This window comes from Globicephala melas, chromosome 18 (assembly GCF_963455315.2).
Source record: "Globicephala melas chromosome 18, mGloMel1.2, whole genome shotgun sequence".
NCBI classification, from domain to species: Eukaryota; Metazoa; Chordata; class Mammalia; order Artiodactyla; family Delphinidae; genus Globicephala; species Globicephala melas.
In genome coordinates this window covers 20,284,744-20,305,380 of record NC_083331.1, presented here as the reverse complement: position 1 = coordinate 20,305,380, position 20,637 = coordinate 20,284,744, and the positions used below count along the sequence as shown (strand labels likewise).

Below are 20,637 nucleotides of genomic sequence, written 5' to 3'. Positions count from 1 at the left end.
TGAGGGAACGACCTGTCCCACTTTATTGTTTGCCTGTGCTGTTTGACAAGTTCATTCTGAGTAGGTTTACTTAGGGTGTGAGAATCCTGGGGACATGACACCACGTTCCAGACTAAAGATGTGCCGAGAAGGGACCCAGCCCCAGGGCCCTTTCTCAAGCAGGAGAAAGTATATAGGAGGTGGAAGAAAAGCATGTAAATATAAGAAATATTAGGAAAAAGAAATTTATAAAGGTTTAGTGATTCACTTAACCTTGTTAATGGAATGTCTATGATTTTAAAGTTATTCCTATAATCACATTGTGTTCATTAACAGCATTTCCCCACAGCGTATTTAAGTCTTCAAATATCTTATGGTCAATTTTATGTCTATGAGACAAAACCCTCAAAGTTCTACCCATCCATGCGTCCCTTGACTTTGTGGAACAGAGGTGACAAATACAGGTTTGATTTGTGCCACCTGAAAGAGCGCCATCTAGAGGCAACTACTTCAAACGGCACCTGCGTACACCGCTAAGCATAAACTCATTTTGACACAGATGTAACTGCAAAAGTAATACGTACCCTCTGTACAAACCCCGGAATAAGTAAATCTGTAAGACTGATACAATTACAAAATGGAATTTAAGTTGGAAAAAAATGCCTGAGCAAACAGAGTTTTGGTTGCCTTTTTGTTCCTTGGAAGTACCAATCCCTTTCACAAAACAAGCTTCACGGGAAGAGGAACTGAGTCATTTGCCTTGTCAGTTACAATTCATAAAAAATAGGCTCCACCATTAGCTAAATACAACTATTCAAATACAATTTAAGAAGTATCAAAAGAAAAAAACCTTAAAAAAACAGTAGCAGCAAAAACATTGAACATCTGTAAACAAAATCACCAGTAACAACCCTAGGCTTAATAACAAAGGATCTGCATTCTTGTAAAATATTAAATATATATAATGAAGAGAATATTGGCCATCTTTTTTCTTAATAGACAACAGTCAATAATAAAACAATCTTGGGCTTCCCTGGTGGCGCAGTGGTTGAGAGTCCGCGTGCCGATGCAGGGGACGCGGGTTCGTGCCCCGGTCCGGGAAGATCCCACGTGCCGCGGAGCGGCTGGGCCCATGAGCCATGGCCGCTGAGCCTGCGCGTCCGGAGCCTGTGCTCCGCAACGGGAGAAGCCACAGCGGTGAGAGAACCGCAAAAAAAAAAAAAAAAAAATTATAATAATAAAACAATCTTATCAATAGGAGACGTGATCATAACAAGTGTTTCACAGTCTTTCTCACGACAGTCAAGGGCATGACGTCGCCACAGAGGGCAAACTTTCCAAAAGTCTTCTCCTCGCTGCGATCCTCGCACACCGGGGGCACTCGGAGGCCTGGAAGCACTGCTTGTGAAAGCAAGCCCTGCACGCTGCAAGCAAGGAGGACAGCCGTCAGCTGACAGGTAGCTGGTTTTCTCAAATATGTACAGACGCTCATCCCATCCCAGGGAGAGAGGGGATCTGAACCCAGAAACCAGAGTCTTCCAAAGAGAAGTCAGGCAGGTTGAAACTCAGAGGGACTGTAAAGTCCCCAGTAGGTCATGAGGGCCAGTAGAACATGAGGCTCAGAGAGCTTGATGTCGTGGAGGCTGCAGCACCTCCCAGATCTGTCCAAAGACCGCCCCCCAGGGTGCTAAGAGTGCATCACCACACCAATGGCTGATGGCTCAGGAGGAAGCATCCCTTCTCGGGAAATGGCTTGATCAAGGTCATGCCCCCTCGCTGGCCCCAGCCCGCATCTAGTGACTGGTCAATATGATGTTTAAAGGCCTGGCTGGCTCTCTTGTCTCCAGTTTGGCAAAAAGCCGCAAAACCATCCCAGCTCCCCTGAGATGCACTGAGTCTTCATGGCAACCCCACCACAGTTCAACTTCTCCCTCTGCCCAACCCTGCTGCCTTCATACTCTCGCAGGTGTTGAACCTGAGAAGTGCCCTAGTGAACTTGGGATTGGCTGTGATTCAATTACAAAACAGGGGGGCAGCTGGGGCTTCCCTGGTGGTGCAGTGGTTGAGAGTCCACCTGCCGAGGCAGGGGACGTGGGTTCGTGCCCCGGTTCGGGAAGATCCCACATGCCGCGGAGCGGCTGGGCCCGTGAGCCATGGCTGCTGAGCCTGCGCGTCCGGAGCCTGTGCTCCGCAACGGGAGAGGCCAAAGCAGTGAGAGGCCCGCGTACCGCAAAAAAAACAAACAAACAAACAAAAAAAAACAGGGGCAGCTGTAACTTGCCCTGATGTAGAAGAATTGGGGGACAGGCCAAACAGGGACCACCTCCTCTCGCCAAACCCTGTTCCATAAGACATCATCCTTTAGTTCTGCCCCACTCAAATTCTCCCCACTGTGCACCCAAACCTTTATTGGCTCCAATTCAACATAGAAGCACACACCAGCATTATTATACTTTAAAGAAATAACACAGTGCTTTAGTTATTAAGCTGTTTTTAAGCTAAGGTTAATTTTGTGCTTAAGTCATCAAACTTAACGTTGCGCTTAAGTTATTAAGCCACTATAAAGCTTAAGGTATTATCGCATTATGATACCTGAACATCTTCTACACGTTGCAGTCTGAAATGGGAAGATGACAGCTGTACTCCGGCAAAATTCACAAATGAAACCCTTTCCTTGACACAGCTGTAAGAATAGGAGTCAAAAAGTGAGAGTCCTCGTTGGTAATGTTTCTCCTGACGCAGAAGCTGAGTTACCACTTTCACAGAACTTCATAAACACCAGTTTTTTTCCCCAGGTATTGAAATCTTTTATTCCAGCATCCCCCAGATTGACTGTGGAAGTAACAAGTTTCTGCATTTAAAACGTTTATATAAATTCGTGAATTGCAATTTTCATAGAAGTCCAATGAAACATTCTGCATAGGACAAAAGATATGCCTAAGCAACATATCATATTTGCACAAGGCCACTGAATGTCGTGGATATACGTAACAATTAAAAAGCTTGTCTACGGCAGATGATGTAAAGATTTCAGTTTGGTATTCTATAAGCCAAGACTGTAAACTGCTCTCACTATACAAGAGTTCTAATGACATACAGAGTTCTGTAAACACCAATGTTGAAATGTCTATGATTCTAGCCTCTAGAAGGAACGGGATGCTATATCCTGCCACAATGGAAGAATCAGAACAATAAATGTGCATTTGTTTTGTCTGGAGAAATTGCACATCAGGGCAGTTTGAGGCACCAGAGAAAGATCATGATTTTAAATAGGTGTCCTTAAAGGATCTCATTTTGTTTCTGATAGCTCCCCTGCAACTTGTCAGGCTCTGAAGACACAGAGGTCCTGATCCACTGGATCCTGAGTCTACACAGCTGCATTTGGCGCGTCAGGGCAGATGGGAGTCAAGGGAGGCCCCACACAGCGCTGGGCGTCCAGACGACAAGTCGCTTGGCCCAGGCTTGCATCCCAGTAGGATGCTCTTGGTCTGGTACTTAACAGCTCTGAACCTCATTTTTTCTCATCTGCAAATAGTGTTCCTGGTACTTTCCTCAGAGTTTGTGAGGGTTAAACGAGGCAAGTGCAGAACAACCTGCCCAGGCCTGGCCACAGAAAGAACAGTTCAGGGATGCACCCACCAGGGCAGACAAACCTCACCTCACAGCTGGCCACGTGCGCGAGGGAAACTTTCAGAATGTCCTTGAGCAAGGGCGCCAGCAGCCCTTTCTTGACCCGGACCAGGTCCTCCAGGGAGAACAGGTTAAGCTTATCAGTCAAGTGTCCTGGCACCTGTTCAAACTCCTTTAATGTGCTGCCGGAAAGGAAACCAAGGGGAAATCAAACCCACCTGACACAGGCAAGGGCAGAAACAGGGGGGTGCTTTTTCCTGGCACTCACACTGAATATTTTGGATTCAACTTTTAAAAAAATAGCCCCAGGAACAAGTTAACTTTACTCTCCACTTTACATTTTGCCAATCTGCTTGGAAGCCAGGAAGTTAAAATTCCATAAACACCGAATTTCAAAAAGCTGAACAAGAAAAGTGTCTCTGGCAGCCTGCCCATGTGCACGTTGAGCAAAAGAAAACTGAAAATTTGTTTTTCCAGTCCTGAAAACATGTACTGAGATAAAAATTACCACTTGATTCATTTCCACTAAATTTCATGTCCATCAGCATCACTGAGTGATGCCTCAGGAGAGTTACTATGACTCCCAAACCACTGGTCCAGCACTGAGCTTAAGATTCAGGCATCCAGTGCTTCCCTGGTGGCGCAGTGGTTGAGAATCCGCCTGCCGATGCAGGGGACGTGGGTTCGTGCCCCGGTTCGGGAAGATCCCACATGCCGCGGAGCAGCTGGGCCCGTGAGCCATGGCCGCTGAGCCTGCGTGTCCGGAGCCTGTGCTCCGCAACGGGAGAGGCCACAACAGTGAGAGGCCCGCGTACTGCAAAAATCTCTGCTAAATTCATGCCTGTGCCTTTATGGACATGGCCTTCAGAAGTTCATCCTCAGGCTATACCTATGGATGTGGTCAGAGATTCAGCTAAAGCTTAGTGCTTTTTTTTTTTAATAACAAAAGATATTTAAAATGTATGAGGTGTTCAGTAATAGGACAATACTTAATACCACATCATAGTACAGACTATTACACAGCCAATAAAAGTTGACATGCCTCTCTATCAGCATAGCAACACTAGTCACAATAAGCAAAAGAAAGCAACCCAAGAAGGGTGGATGGGTCCACAACAGGTGGAATATACATACAGTGCAGTGTCATTCAGCCTTACAAAGGAAGGACATCCTGACACAGGCCACAGCGTGGGGTGAAGCTTAAAGACATGATACTACATGAAATAAGCCAGTCACAAAATGACAAATACTGTTTGATTCCACTCATATGAGGTACTTGGAATAGTCAAAATCATAGAGGCAGAAAAGAGAAGGGTGGTTCCCATGGGCTGGGGGAATGGAGGCTGGGGAGATGGTGTTGAATGGGTACAGAGCTTCCATTTTACAAGATGAAAAGAGTTCTGTGGTGATGGTTGGCCAGCAATGTGAACTTAACCCCTTAACTGGACACTTACAAAGGGTTAGGATGGTAAATTTTATGTTATGTGTATTTTATCGCAATTTAAAATAATGATAATAATAGCCCACTGGCTAGAGCTGTTTCATCCTTATACTGGTCCATTCTTCTTAACATTTTAAATTCCCTGCTAGTGAGTTAGAAGGCTTAGCAACACTCAAGAGGGGGTCCGCATCCCCAAGGAGAGTCACAAGGTGACTGCTATGTACTGGAGGAGCTGGGCCTGGAGGCACAAAAGATCAGCAAGTGCGTGGGGTTATCAGACCTCCCATTCGCAGGCCTGCCCGCCCGCCCAGCCAGCAGTAGCACCTTTCAGCAAACCTGCAGGTCTTCAACAGCTTCCTGATGTGAAATAGCTGCTCCTGGACTTCCTGATGTGAGGAACCAAACAGGGGGAAAAGTAAGTGTGATAAAATAACACTGGAGGGTATATGTATACGTGTAGCTGATTCACTTTGTGATACAGCAGAAACTAACACACCATTGTAAAGCAATTCTACTCCATTAAAGATGTTTAAAAAAAACACTGGAAAGGTACAAGTCAAAATTAAATGTTATTTCTAAACTTGAAATGCTACAACTCTAGAAAATAAGCTTTTGAAATACACAGTCTTTATAGCAGGGGTTCATTACTGAGTCCAGAGATCTACAGAGGGTCCAGGAGGGACCCAGGTCTCGGGGAACCTGAAGCTTATACAATGTTGGGGGCCTTCTTTAAGAAAAACACCAAACTATATACAAAAGGAGGAGGTCCTGCGTTTGAGACACCATGGATGAACCTGGAGGACATTATGCTAAGTGAGATAAACCAGACACAGAAAGACGAAAACTGCATGATCTCACTTATATGCGGAATCTAAAAAAGTCAGGTATATAAAAGCAGAGACTAGAAGGGTGGTTCCTAGGGAGAAAGAAGTAAGGGAAATGGGGAGATGCTGGTCCAGGGTACAGAGTTTCAGTTGCATAGGAAAAGTCTAGAGACCTCATGTATAGCATGATGACTACAGTTCACGAGACTATATTAAATACTGGAAATCTGCTGAGAGTAAATTTCAGGTGTTCTTACCACACACACCCAACAGGTAACTGTGTGGGGGGATGGATACGTTCATTAGCTTGACTAGCAATCATTTCACCACGTATACGTATACCAAATCGTCATGTTGTACCCCTTAAACACATACAATTTTTATTCAAAAGAGAATAAAATTCAAAAGCTAGGTATAAATGAAAACTACGCATAAATGTGAAATTTGGTTTGGGACCACGGAAAGTGCCCAAGCAGGCGAGGGTCTCTGAAGCGTAAACTCCATCCGCTGGATGGTAAATCCGCCCCTTTGAGGGTCTGTCTGGATGCCCTGAGCTGGGGGAGATGTCCATCTGCTGCCACAGGACCCTTTCAGCCACTGGACTCCCTTCCCCGGAAAGGCAGTTGCTCACCCTCACTCTGTCCAGCTCCTTGGCCTTCGTATACAGGCCGTGGCCCACGTGTAGCAAGTTGAAGATGGGCTGGTACCATATGCTATCCAGCAGCCGTTTGGAGAAATTGCTGACGTAGTACCTCCTGAAGTCCCACATCCTGAGGATACGGGCCGGGATGCACGACTCCGCGTACGAGTGGCAGCAGTCACAGAAATACTTGCCCAGGTATTCGCAGTACCGGAGCCGCTTCACAAATTCTGCGGGACACACGGAAGGATGAGCACTGATCACCTGATGCTGGAAACCCACCCTTGCCTGTCCCCACCTCCAATTCCCTCCCAAGGGCAAGACTCCGCTCGCTGTTTTCACGACGCTGAAGCCGTGCTGGGGAAGCTCCGGCAGACACGGGAGGCCTCGAGTCATGGCCGTTCATGAGCTTTGCTTTCGTGTAACAGATGTCGGGAAATAGAACCCTCCCGAAACACTCTGGGATTTGGAAGATGGGCCTTTTAAACTGACGTGTGGTCAAAAGAATATGAGATTCAGGGTCCGGGGATTTGGTGGGAGTCCAGTCTCAACCCCTTACTGGCAGGAAGACTCTTATAAGCCCGAATCTCTTCGTGCTAACGGTCCTGAAGCCACGAAAACGACTCAGAACTGGATCCCGTGATATCACACATATGAAACATGCTTTGGAAATGATAACGCACTCTACGTAGACTGTTAGGAAGTAGCACCCCAAAGAGTTCTTGAATAAATCGGTGAGGAAAAAACTAAAAACACGCACAAGGGCTGGGAATACATAGGAAGAGGAGACACAGCCAGTAAAGATGTAAAAGACACTCGGTAACAAAGACATGCATATAAAATGAGTGAACTACTTGGCTTTGACTCAGACTGTCACACATTTAAGAGATCCAGAGCTGGTGAGGTGCAGCGTGGTGGGCACTCACCCACAGGGCTGACAGGAGAGCCTGCCTTTTAGGACATTTCCGTGATACAGTTCAATTCTTAAACATGAGGCAGTCATCTTAATTCTGCAGCGTTAGACAGAAATGCTAACTGGCACGTGTGGCAAGAGAGAAAAGCGTTCATTACAGCACATTTATAATAGATGGGGGGGGCGATCTAAATATCCATTAAGAAGCAACTGGTTAGATAAGCGTGGCGCACTCAACAGTGAGATGCCCGGGGGTCTATGAAATACAGGGAAGAGTGTGGGCAGTGGCCGTGCAGGTATAGGTGTGTGTTATGTGATCTGTATCTTGTTTTTAAAAATAACCACACACGGTCCAAAAAAGTGCCCACCAAAAAGCCATCACTGAATACTTCTAGAGGGTGGGGGAAAGAAAGGAGTTTTGCTCTTTGCACTTGTTAATTTGCTAAAATGAACATGCATTGCTTTTGGAGATATTGTTAATAAAACATATTGACAAACAATAAGTATAGAAATTAATGCAACCAATACCTGGGTGCCCACCACCCGGCTTAAGAAAGAAAATGGCAGTTCAGCTAAGCCTCCTACGCGCTCCTCCCTCAAGCCTAGGGTCTAAGATGAGCCGAGGTTGACGTTTATCGTTCATGAAGCAAGCTGATTTTCTCCTTAAGGCACATCACAGCCTTCCTGTGCTTAGGAACACTGGACAGCATTTCAGCACTATGCTTGGGGGCCATTTTAAACAGCTGAAACCACCCCAAAATGCAAAAATGTAAAAACACATGGCACTAAATAAACTGTGAAAAGGACTTGTTTACAGCATGAGAGCTGAAACAAGGAGGCAGAGCTGCCTTGTTCAATTTCAGCTGAGAGCAAGTGCACCGGGCAACTCACATTTCTGGCGATAAATTTTTCGGTGCTTTGCACATACCTGTGAATGCCTGTGCAAACACCGTGAGCACTGATTTTGGAGTCACAAGTAAATTTTAGGGAGTAGGCAAATTTGCAAATACGGAATTCATCAGTGATGAGGGTCAACAGTAAGTACATATGTACACACGCTATTATCAAACTCTAAATTAACATATGACACTCCTCTAGGGTTGACAAATTATTTGTGAAGAACTTAGTAAGTGCTTAATGATTCATGTCTGAGCTCTCAAATTTGAAACTTTGAAAAGTCTACTGTACTGTGTCTATTTCCCACCTTGGATTAGGATCTCTGATATGAAGAATAATGAGCATTATTTTGCGTATGATAGGGCCTCAACACGTTTTATATTAAACGGGAAAAACACAGGCATATCCTGGCCCCTGAACTCTATTTTTCTGATCGAACTTAGCAAGACGTGAAGACAGAGGAGGACAGAAGGGGCCAGTGCATTTTCCTGTTAGAATGCATCTTTCTCTAACATCTAAAATCCTAACGTTTCAACATCCAGCCACTCATTCACCAAATTTCATTGAATGCATACTAAGCATTATACTATCAATACAGAACGAATTACGTCCATCTCTTTTGGTTTCCTCAGTCCTTGAATTAAAACAGAACAAAACAGAGCACGCTAAACCAGCGGTTCTCGACCAGGAGTGATTTTCCCCCTAAGGGACATATGGAAATGTCTAGAGACAATTTTGGTTGTCACCACTGGGGAGCTGCTAGAGGCATCTAGGGATGCTGCCCAACTGCCTACAACTCACGGGGTAGTCTCCCCCATGCCCCTCACAACAACGCACAGCATAGCCTCTCCCACCCCATCCCCCACACATAACAAAGTCAGCAGCACTGAGGTTGAGAAACTCTGCTCTAAGCCACAGTTGTCCTCATCTCAGGAAAAGTCAGGGTCATAGAAAAAAAATAAGAGGGAAAAGCTCTAGAACAGCGCTGTCCAACAGAGCTTTCTGTGAGGACAGAAACGTTCTTGATCTGTGCTGTCCTGATACAGTCACTACTGGCCAGAGGTGGCTGCTAGGCACTTGAAATGTGACCCGTGTGCTTGAGGAACTGGATTTTTAATTTTAATTAATTTTAATTTTCAGTAGCCACAGGGGCTAGTGGCTACCATACTGGACAGTTCAGTTCTAGAATAAAGCTGACTAAAGAGAAATAATGACGAAATGCAATGTATGAAACTTGGTGCACAAATTAGCTATAAACATCATCTTGAGGACCACGAATGCATCTGGACTAGTATTAGACAATATTAGAGAATCGTTATTAATTTTCTTTGGTGGGATAACTGTTCGTCGTCCTTATTTTTAGGACCTGCTAAAGGGTAAAATACCATCCTTTCTGCTGCTTACGTTTCAAATGATTCAGTTTGTGTGAGATTGGAGGAGAGTAAGAAGACACGACAACCAAATTGAGTGTGGAATTCTGGATTGGACCCCGGAATGGATAGCGGTCATTAGTGAAACCCAAATAAACACTGTAGGTTAGTTACTAGGATTGTATCAATGCTAATGTATCAGTTTTAATAATTATACTATGATTATTATAAGGTGAAGGGTGGGTGAAGGGTATATGGGTTGTGCCTGTACTATTTTTGCAACTCCTCTGTAAGTCTAAAAATATCTCAAAATGAAAAGTTAAAATTATCCTAAGAACTATAGGAAGTTCGCGGGAAAAGTCCAAAATGATTTCCACGGTTGCTAACGCTCCTGCCGTCTGTGCTCTGCCTACCTCTGCGGCATGTTGTCTGATCTTGTTCCTACTCTCCAGTCATATAGGACTTCTTTGCAGTAGCCTTGGGCCCTTTACATATGGTGACCCCCCCAACCCGTACATACACACACACACACACACACTCTCTCTCCCCCTCCCCCTCCCCCTCCCTCTCTCTCTCCTTTGGGGACAATCACTTCCTTATGAAACCTTTCACTCCCAGCCCCCCGAGCCCAGATTAAGTTCCCTGGCTGTAAATCCCACAGCACACTTGCCTTTCTCTTTTGTCGCAGGCATCGCCCTGTTATTTACTTGGCTGATGACTTCCTGTCAGCAAGCTTCATGAGGGAAGGACCATGCTGTTATCAGTGGTGCAGGCCTACGTCCCCACATGTGAACAAACTCTGGGAAGTACTTTAAAAGTTGGTGGAATCATAGGCACGCATTCACACTTTCTGAGTCATGCATTCAATATTTACTGAGGCACCAGGATACAGTGGTTAACCAAGGAGACATGGTCCCCACTAGACTAGCGGGGAAGAGGGTCATTCAGAGAAAATTAGTTACGACTGTGATGCATGGCAGGCATTACCATTCAGCATGGCAGAAGGAAGTTCGGATAGATTTCTGCTTTCTATTTTTATTTCTTGAGGTGGAGATGCTCAAAGTCTTTTTCCTTCCAAGATTGCCTATCAAAGGAAGCCTTTCCCACAAAGCTCCTTCCCCAGCCTTCTCAGGTTAGACCTATGGATGCGTTCACAGCAAAACAAGTGATTCCCAGTCTCAAGAGAGCAACTCGCCTTTCTGACGGGGTGAAACCTAATTTTCTAGGCCCTGGGGCCACTCCCTGAAACCCTCTTAGAGGAGTCTGGCTACCTCCTGCATAAGTCATTCAGTCATTCAACAAATATCTTCTGAGTCCCAACTGTGTGCCAGGTACGCTTGTAGGAGCAATAGATAAAGCAATGGATAAAACAGACCACATATCTGTCCTCATGGAACTAGAGTCTTCTGACGGAGACAGACAATAATAAGAAAAATCAGTAAAATAGGAAAGAATATTTTAGGGAGATAAGTGGTTGAATAAAAATTAGAAAGGAAGGGGAATATAAAGTGTGTATGTGTGTGTTTGTGGCCAGGAGGGTGGTGAGGTGGACAGTTTCGATAGGGTAGCCAGGGAAGATCTGTGAATGAAGATGGGACGGAAGGAAGAGAACCAGTCAGGGGGATGCTGTAGGGAGGGCATTCCAGGGAGAGAGAAGCACAAATGCAAATCCCTGAGTCAGGAGAGAGCCTGCCGCCTTCAAGGACCAACAGGGAGGCCCTGTGGCTGGAGCTCAATGCCCGATAGGGAGAAAGCTAGGAGATAAGAGTCGGAGAGGTAATGGGCAGTCACAGAGCCTTGTAGGTCACGGTGGCCTCTTCACGAAAGAGAGGGCAGCATCATGAAGCGCCTATAACTTCTCATCAAAGGCATCTCTGACAAAAACAATGCACCGCCCAACTCTGATGTATAGAGGGATAAACAGGAAATATAAGAATTGGTTATTTGGGGGTGCTTTTTAACTTACAGTATTTAAAAATGCAAGGGTATGGATATGAAATTATGTAAATTTCATTCACATGCTTATGAATCAAACCATTGTTGAACAGAAGATTTGTTGCTGTGTAATTATTGCTTGTATGCATTTGAGAGAAAAATATACCCATACTTATGTTTTAAGAAAACAATGTTATCACCTAATAAGCGGGCAAGCCATTATCCATACTTACTAGGTTCTATCGGAGTTCCACAGCCAGCACAGAAAAAATTTTGGGCTGCTACCATGAGATCCCTCCTGAGGGCAGAAAATGATAAGAGTTACATTTCAGAAAAGGCCAAGGGGGCATTTTTCACTGATTGGAAGAGAAATTGACATCATCGTACTTTTCTTGGCTTAATTTTATCATTTTTCATTTGGGAAAGAAATAGAATTATTCAGTAGAGTTTTCTAGTTGAAATCTCTCGGTCTTTTAAAAGCCTCTGCTACCACCAAAGCAGAAGTCGGTATCACGAGTAACTATTCCACCGAGGGGTCCTTAGAGACGTCTCACTGGGCATACACAGGATTCTCTCTCCACGGAGAACTAGAGGCACGTAATATACAGGAGAAAGTTCAGGGGTACGAGACACCAAGAGATGATGCACTCGGGCAGTTTACAGATGGACCCAAAGACATTTAGATGAATAAGAGGTAATATAAGACAATGCTATCAAACATTTTTGGTGAAAGATAGCCTACTGAAGTGTTTGCTATTGAACTGTGAGCGTCACAGTTCCACATGGGATTTGGAAATATGGAGAAAGTTGTAAATTTTTAATACAGATTAGGGTCAGCAAAAGTGGCCACGGTAAAAATACGTGGAACCCTACTCATGTGCGTTTGAGAGGACCCAGGGAAATCCCAGAGGAAAGACATCCCACACCAAGGGAAATGACCCCTCAACAAGGCTCGGAGAGGGGGCTCTTCTGCCCAAGCAGCCCCAGAGAACTTCCTGGCATTCTCTTGAAAGAAAAAAATAAAGTCAGTCTATAAGGCACCTCCACAGGGAAGGCAATGACCCTTACCAGTCCCTTCATAACACTGCAGTTTGTACACTGTATTAAATACCAACCAAGAGGAATGAAAAAAACTGTATTTCGTTACAATGTCCCTTTGTCTACAATGTCATCTAGTCTCACAATAAACACTACTTTAAATTATTATATATATTTATATACAATGTATTTATTTCCTTTTTTTGCACCATCTTAGTTTTTTTGTCTTTTAGGATTTCGTTACTTCATAGAGAACAAAGATATTTTTATTTGCATTCTGTTATGTTTCTTAACTAGAGGTGCGCTTTTCAAGATTAAATTTTCCTTTAAAAAAAGTAATTCATTGATTTTTACTTCACATTGCACTGGAAAATAGTGGGCTAGTCTTAAAATTACTGTATGTAATTTTTAAAGCTCACTATTAGCCACTTAATATGAGCCTATTTACTTTTCAATTGTTATGTAATGTTCATAATTAAGGACACACAGTTAAATTCTCAAGTTGTCAAAACTTACAGAACCCAAAAGCCCATGATAAACAGGGTGCCAAGAAAGCTAGCTCAGAAAAATATGCCCAACTTTACTCTTCCTAAAACAAATTTTTCTTTGTCCCTTGGTATATTATTTTTTGCCTTCACCTATTTTCAGAACGAGTCAGGCGGGACCCATCACAACTTGCTTTAACTGGACTGGAGGGTCCAAGCAGCAACCCAGACTTACTTGAGTGGTGGATGAACATTAAATATGATTTGAAACCTAGGGGGCGCCCAGTCTCCAGTCCCTCTGATCCTCGACTTCAATTTAATTTCCTGTACTACATCCGTGCTGGATTCAAAGTCTTTCTGGACACATTCTTCATTTACAACCTGCATAAATAACCCAGAAGAGGATTTAGGAGCAACAGGCATATTCCAGGAACTGAAATAAAAGAACATTCAGGGCTTCCCTGGTGGCGCGGTGGTTGAGAGTCCGCCTGCCGATGCAGGGGACACAGGTTCGAGCCCCGGTCTGGGAAGATCCTGCATGCCGTGGAGCGGCTGGGCCCGTGAGCCATGGCCGCTGGGCCTGCACGTCTGGGGCCTGTGCTCCGCAACGGGAGAGGCCACAACAGTGAGAGGCCCGCGTACCGCAAAAAAAAAGAACATTCAAATGTGTTTGCAACATTAAAATTTACCTTGAGAAATGAAAACTGCTTTCATCTGAACTAAAGGACCTGGGCAGAGCCCTCCCTGTACTTAAAACCCTCTGCAGGAGAATTGCTTAAGACATCACGCAGCTGAGATCACTTTGCTTGGTATTTTCAGTTAGTTCTTTTGTTTCCAGACTTCAGATTGCTGTAAGTAGGTCAGTGTGACCTGGAATGCTTTCCTGCACAGCAGAACCTCACCCTGCTTAGTCAATAGGCTGACAAACGGTGCGGATCAGAATCCCCTGTTGTAGTCAGACTTTTCCAGAAGCAGCTCTCTGCAGACACTTGCCGGCTTATACAGGTGCAGAGGCACCTCTCCCAACCATTATACTTTCCTCTTAGCATCTAAAATCCAAACTCCTGAACTTAGCATCTATGCCCTCCATAGCTTGGTCACTTTTGAGCTTAATTTCCAAGGAAGATTAAGATTAACTGTCCCCAAAACACACCCAGCTACACACAAACACACGTTTTCCAACCACACCGAATCACTCTGCTCAAGAAACACACCATGTGGACTTCCCTGGTGGAGCAGCAGTTAAGAATCCGCCTGCCAATGTGGGGGACACAGGTTCAATGCCTGGTCCGGGAAGGTCCCACACGCCGCGGAGCAACTAAGCCCGTGCGCCACAACTACTGAGCCTGCACTCCAGAGCCCGCGAGTCACAACTACTGAGCCCACGTGTCACAACTACTGTAGCCCGCGCGCCTAGAGCCTGTGCTCTGCAACAAGAGAAGCCACCGCAATGAGAAGCCCACGCACCGCAACAAAGAGCAGCCCCCGCTCACTGCAACCAGAGAAAAGCCCGCCAGAAGAAACAAAGACCCAATGCAGCCAAAGATAACTAAATTAATTAATTTTTAAAAATATTAAGAAAAAAAAGAAACACACCATGCAGACTTCCCTGGCGGTCCAGTGGTTAAGACTCTGAGCTTCCACTGCAGGGGGCGCAGGTTTGATCCCTGGCTGGGGAACTAAGATCTCGCATGCCCTGTGGTGTGGCCAAAAAAATAAAAAGGGAAACACACCCCGCACCTCCCTGTCACTTTTGCTCCAGCTGCCCTTTGCCAAGAGTGCCCTTCACGTGCCCCTACCTGCTACAGTTCTGCCTGGCCTGACGCTTACCTTGAATTCTGAGATCGCCTATCAGCCTTCCCAAGTTCCCCTGATGAAATGGAACACTGCCTTCCCTGCACTTCCAGAGTGCTTTTCTCCCACCCCGACTTTAGCCTCTGCCACAGAGTCCTCTGCCGCGGTGGGTGGCCTGCTCGGTGGGCAGTGTGGAAGGGAACCAGCCTGGGCTTTCAAACGAGGCAGCCTGAGGCTCGACTCCCGCCGCTCTACCACTGACCAGCCCCACTGAGGGTCTGGAACTAACACTTTAAAATAACAGTAGCATCTACCTAATAGGAGACTTGTGAGGATTAAAACATGAATTGCTGAGCACAGACCCTGGTGCATCACAAGCGCTCAATAAACATCAGATCCATCAGCACCCAGCAACAAAGACAGAAACATCTGATGTGAACAGCAGGCAAAATGAGAATTTAGGAACCTTTGATTCAAGGTCAACTTCTGTTGATACTTACTATGGAGCCAGCTGCGTTCAGGGAGCCTGCCAGCTGATAATTAACTTCTGACATCCAGCACTTCCTGAAGAGGTGGTATAACTCTTTGGCTATTAGCTCAGCCGAATTGAAGTTTGGCTCATAAACGACACTAAAATGGAAGAGATGCAAAAATGGAACACTATATTCACGACCGTATATTTTACGGTCTTGTGCTTCAGGTTTTCAACTCTCCTTCCTTCTCCAAAAACCAGAGGAGGTGTCATACAACAGACCGTGCATCTTACCGTGACCACCGACGGTTATCTTACTCGACTCAATGCCTCCACGCTCAACAGGGCAGCTTGTGTTTTTTGAGGGTACCAAGGGGAGGGGTGGTGAAAAGAGCACCAGATGTAGAGTCAGAAGACCTGAGCGCAAGCCCTACCTCTGCTCTTTAACAGCACAGCGTCCTGAGGCACATCTCGTCCGAACCTCAGTTTCTGCATCCATAAAATGGGGTTTAAGAAAACCCGCCCATCCCACCCATGAGGATTAATGAGAATGTGTACAAGAGTCTTTGAAAGGGGCTTCCCTGGTGGCGCAGTGGTTGGGAGTCCGCCTGCCGATGCAGGGGACACGGGTTCGTGCCCCGGTCCGGGAAGATCCCACATGCCGTGGAGCAGCTGGGCCCGTGAGCCATGGCCGCTGAGCCTGCGCGTCCGGAGCCTGTGCTCCTCAACGGGAGAGGCCACAGCAGTGAGAGGCCCGCGTACCGCAAAAAAAAAAAAAAAAAACAAACACTTAAAAAAAAAAAGTATTTGAAACACTCTAAAAACACTGTAGGAACTTTAGTAGTGATGGCTTCATTTCTAAGCAGTAATCCTTGTTATTGGAACTGGCTGGATTGGGCCCAAGATGTCAGAGGCCTGGGGTCTACAGTGCCTCAGAGGTGATGGCCCGGGGGTCTGCGTGCAGATGATACCTCTTAGAGGAGCTGCAGGAACATCCATAGGTCTCTGTGGTATTGCTGAAATCTCCAAGTTCTGTGGGAAAATCAAAGAAAGGGTAGTGAGGTCTTTTAATCTGTTTCACCTCATCGTAGTCAAGTTATGAGAACACAGAAAGAGCTGCCTGCATCTGAGAAGGGACCGATTATTCAGCATCTCCATACTTCACATTCTTTTGTGTTTCTACTATGAGACTACAGCTAATGACCAAAGATGGGATTTCAAAATATGCCCATCTGAAATTTCATCAAAATATAACTGAGGCGCCAAACAGATATCGGACCATAACGAGCACCTGCTTTTGCATTCAAATCTACAAATGAGATGAGAGATTAATATCGAGACATCTTATTTTTTATATCAGGGACATTGTCTGATCTTGGGAGGAGCTTCTCTGAATGCCACGTAAGGTGGTACTGTGTGTGAAGAGTGCCAGTACGTATGTGGGGAGGAGGGTACCTAGTCACAGATCATGAGTTTCCGAATCTTACCTACGATAACGAATTCATCCAAGTCACATTTGCAGTCATCCTTCATCGCATCACAGTAAGTAGGTGTTTCAACCACTGGGCTGACCTGTAACACAGCACAACCTAGAAGAAGAAAGGAAGGAGATTTCACCAACAAGAAGAAAAAGGACTGCCCAACCTGCAACACCCAGCTAAATCGAAATTGGGGAATGAAAGGGCTAGTTGATTTTTTTTTAATTTTAAAATTCAGCTGTAAGAATTAAAAAGTACAGGGAGCTCTTTTTGTGTTGTTCTTATATTTACATGATTAAGTGAAACAGACTGCTGAGTCTATTGGGGTCCACAGGAGTATTCTGCCTACTTTTATGTAAGTTTGAAAATGTCCATAATACAAAGTTTTACAAAATGAAAGGGGGGAAAAGCACTCTTTTCACAGTGAGGCAAAAAGTATAGGTGACAAACATTGTACCGGGTTGAACATGTCCCCCAAAATCATGTCCACCCAGAACCTGTGAATGTGACCTGCTTTGGAAATAGGGTCATTGCATGGTAATCAAGTTAAGCTGAGGTCGGACTGGATCAGGGCAAGCCCTAGATCCAATACGACTGGTGTCATAAAAAGAGGGAGATGTGGACACAGACACAGATATTCGGAGAAAGAACATCCTGTGAAGATGGAGGCAGAGACTGGAGGGATGTGTCCTCACACCAAGGAACATCAAGGATCCCCAGCAACTGACAGAAGCCAGGAGACAGGCGTGGCCCAGAGCCTCTGGAAGGAACCAACCTTTCCAACAACTTCATGGCTGACCTCTGGCCTCCACGAGTGTGAGAGGCTAAATTTCTGTTGTCTTACATCACCCAGTTTGTCATATTTGGCTACAGGAGTCCCAGGAAACGAATACAAACACGTTTATGCTTTTCTATCCCTAATACCAGTTTGGGGAATTATCCCAAGAATGTCATTAAACAGAGAAAAAAAGTGAAAGAGGAAGGTTTTGATCACCAAGGAGCTATCTGCAGTCCTTTTAAAGTGTTAAAATATTGAAAGCTACCTAAATGCCAAAGAATTGGGAAATGGTTTTGCAAATCATGCTATTACCTCAAGAAACACCCTCACTGAAAAATGTGATCATTGAAAAACCGTTCTAGCTGGGAGACAATCAACTTCTCAGCTTGCTTTCCTCATGGGTTAAATGGGGACAATTTCACCCACCTCTGTGTTTCTCACACTCTTTCGATCATGGTCAGCAGTAACATACAATTTACATAGCAACCTAGTACAGGCACAAAAATAGACTTAACTGATAAAGTTCCAGGAAGCATCACTCCCCCTATGTGAGGTGCATGCTGATACTGTCTAGTTTTTCGTTTTTTGTTTTTAATACTCTCTTGATCAACCTGCAATTTGTTGAACGCTTGCCTTACCTCATGGAGTAACCCCTATGACCATAAATGTCACAAGAGTGATAAAAGATAAATATTTTTATCTGTGTGGTAGAAATATTTTAAAATTTCATTTCACATTTTTAAAAAATTTCAGCTAAGGGCTTCCCTGGTGGCGCAGTGGTTGAGAGTCTGCCTGCCGATGCAGGGGACACGGGTTCGTGCCCCGGTCCGGGAAGATCCCACATGCCGCGGAGCGGCTGGGCCCGTGGGCCATGGCCGCTGAGCCTGCGCGTCCGGAGCCTGTGCTCCGCAATGGGAGAGGCCACAACAGTGAGAGGCCCGCGCACCGGAAAAACAAAAACAAAAACAAAATTTCAGCTAAGCATGAGCTTCCAGTCAACCATTCAACAAATATTTATAAAATATTTCAGGCCAGGCATATATTGAATGCAAATATAAGTAAGACAAATTCTAATCTCTCAAAGAGCTTAAGACCTCATGAGGGGGCTGAGACACCGACACACTTAACCACAAGAAAGCAAGGTGTATGTCGTGGGCCTTCAGAAGTTCAGAGGTCGGGGGAGCCATGCACATAGATAATCACAGAGCATCCTGGAGCACAGCTTGTGATTCATTTTCCATGAATGGTCCTCTGCCCTGTGACACAAATCAGGGAGCATGCCACAGAGCTCGTAGCGGGAGATTGCTTTTGAAGAATGGGAAGGAGGAAGGAACTAGTGTGCTGTTCCTGGGGAACCGGCAATCCAGGGGAGCCCAGGGAAGCAAAGGGAGGGAGGCAGGGGCTTATGAAAAATGTCTGCCAGCGAGTAGAACAGGCTAGTAAAACCGGAGCCCACGGTACAGCACAGGGAAGCAAATGGCGGGAGATGCCTGTTGGAGAGGCAGGGAGCAGGTGGACACCAAAGGCTGAAATCCCAGGGTAAAGTGTGGAACAAACTCAGCAGGCCATTTTAGAGGATTAGAAGCTGTGTTCTAGGAGAACAGATGTGTGTAGAATCAACGAGGGGAAAGAGGCTGAAAGTAAAGAGAGAAAATCAAAGACAGCAAACGTACACGGAGGACCTAGATGCAGCTGTTACAGAATGACTGGCCAGAGGCTGCTGTGATGGTCCAGGTGAAAGGTGGGACTGGGGCACAGGTGGCAGGATGTTGTATTACTGTTAAGTCAGGACTGATTTTTTCCCCTTGTAGAAACAGGACGGAGCATGGGCATGAGGAAGAAGAGGCACAGGTAGAGCCCCGTGTACAGGAATACGAATCCCTTCTTTTCTCCCCACGGGTGGCCTCAAGGGGGACCATGGTCCATAGCACATTCCCCGGCTCCCCTGGCCACCGCTGGCTGACCAGTTGTGGACACCCCGTCAAAGCACGCCCAGCCAGGTGCTGTTCCCTGGGAATGTGGACTTGGGGTCCTGAAAGGCTAGGTTGAGCTGTGAGACCCTGACTGAGCCATCAGGGGGACTGCCGAGCTGAAACCAGATGCTAGGGGGAGGGTAGAAGTCTAGCCGCAGAAAAAGGAGAAGGAAACAACTGCACGAAGAGAAGTAATGAGAAGCCACAAAACCCCAGAAAAGACAGATGCCAGAGCTGCCTCTCTACTGGTCAGTTCTGTACTGGCCACCACTGGGTTCGATGAGGATGCTTTGTAAACTTTTTATTAAAAAATCCCTGTAAATTTGAGCGAGGTAGTCTATTCGAGATCTATTGATCGTGCACCTGCATTGTGCTACACACGGAGCTGGTGCCTCCCTCGTCACTGGAAGGTTCCTGATTAAGATGCTAAGTAAAGGCAGTCCCAGCGAAAAGGAGGCTTTAGTTTTCATTTTTTTTTGAAAGGCGGGGGGTTGTAAGGGAGTGACAGATGACTAGCTTAGACAAGTTAAGTTAGTTACCTGCCCACCAGGTAAACGCGTTCAACAGCTCCCAGACTTGTGAAGCAAGCCCTTAGAAGAGAGGTGAAAGGCTGGGAAGAAACTGGGGAGAGATCAAGGGAGAAGGAATAATGGAAAAGCATTGCAGTGGATGGAATCTCCCAGGAAGTAAATACAGAGAAAGAATCTAGGACTGAAGCAGGACTCAGACTTAGGAAATGGGAAGAAAATGGTTAAGTCCTAACTTCAGTTCTCAGCTTAGGTCCCCTCCGGTCCAGGAAGGCTCCCTGGATCCCAGAATAAAGAGAGATGCCCTGAGCCCGTGACTCGCCACGCTGGGCCCTTGCTTCTGTTAGCCCAGCGATCACGCATCCCTTTCTCAGCCTCTGCTCCGGCGTGACAGCTCCCTGGGGAAAGGAGCACATCCTGTTGCCTGCAGATTCCCAGCACCCAGCGCGTCATGGGCTCCTTG

The 20,637-nt window shown here is 45.8% G+C and overlaps 1 protein-coding gene across 8 annotated transcripts in view; it reads right to left on the bottom strand.

Annotated features, from left to right (window-relative positions):
- Positions 1-653: 653 nt before the first annotated feature.
- RUBCNL (rubicon like autophagy enhancer) overlaps positions 654-20,637 on the bottom strand; it is a 59,286-nt gene continuing 39,302 nt past the window's right edge. For 6 of the 8 annotated variants that reach the window (XM_060287873.2, XM_060287870.2, XM_030882246.3 and 3 more), the window contains exons 5-14: positions 16,906-17,007; positions 16,390-16,450; positions 15,447-15,576; positions 13,388-13,533; positions 11,863-11,927; positions 6,506-6,744; positions 5,375-5,436; positions 3,638-3,791; positions 2,572-2,662; positions 654-1,403 (exon numbers count right to left, since the gene is read on the bottom strand). In XM_060287873.2, coding sequence (XP_060143856.1) covers positions 1,282-1,403; positions 2,572-2,662; positions 3,638-3,791; positions 5,375-5,436; positions 6,506-6,744; positions 11,863-11,927; positions 13,388-13,533; positions 15,447-15,576; positions 16,390-16,450; positions 16,906-17,007 — 1,172 coding nt within the window. In that variant the 3' untranslated portion in view covers positions 654-1,281. The remainder of the gene's footprint in view (positions 1,404-2,571; positions 2,663-3,637; positions 3,792-5,374; positions 5,437-6,505; positions 6,745-11,862; positions 11,928-13,387; positions 13,534-15,446; positions 15,577-16,389; positions 16,451-16,905; positions 17,008-20,637) is intronic. The other 2 variants (XM_060287874.2, XM_060287875.2) reach the window with 2 other exon arrangements.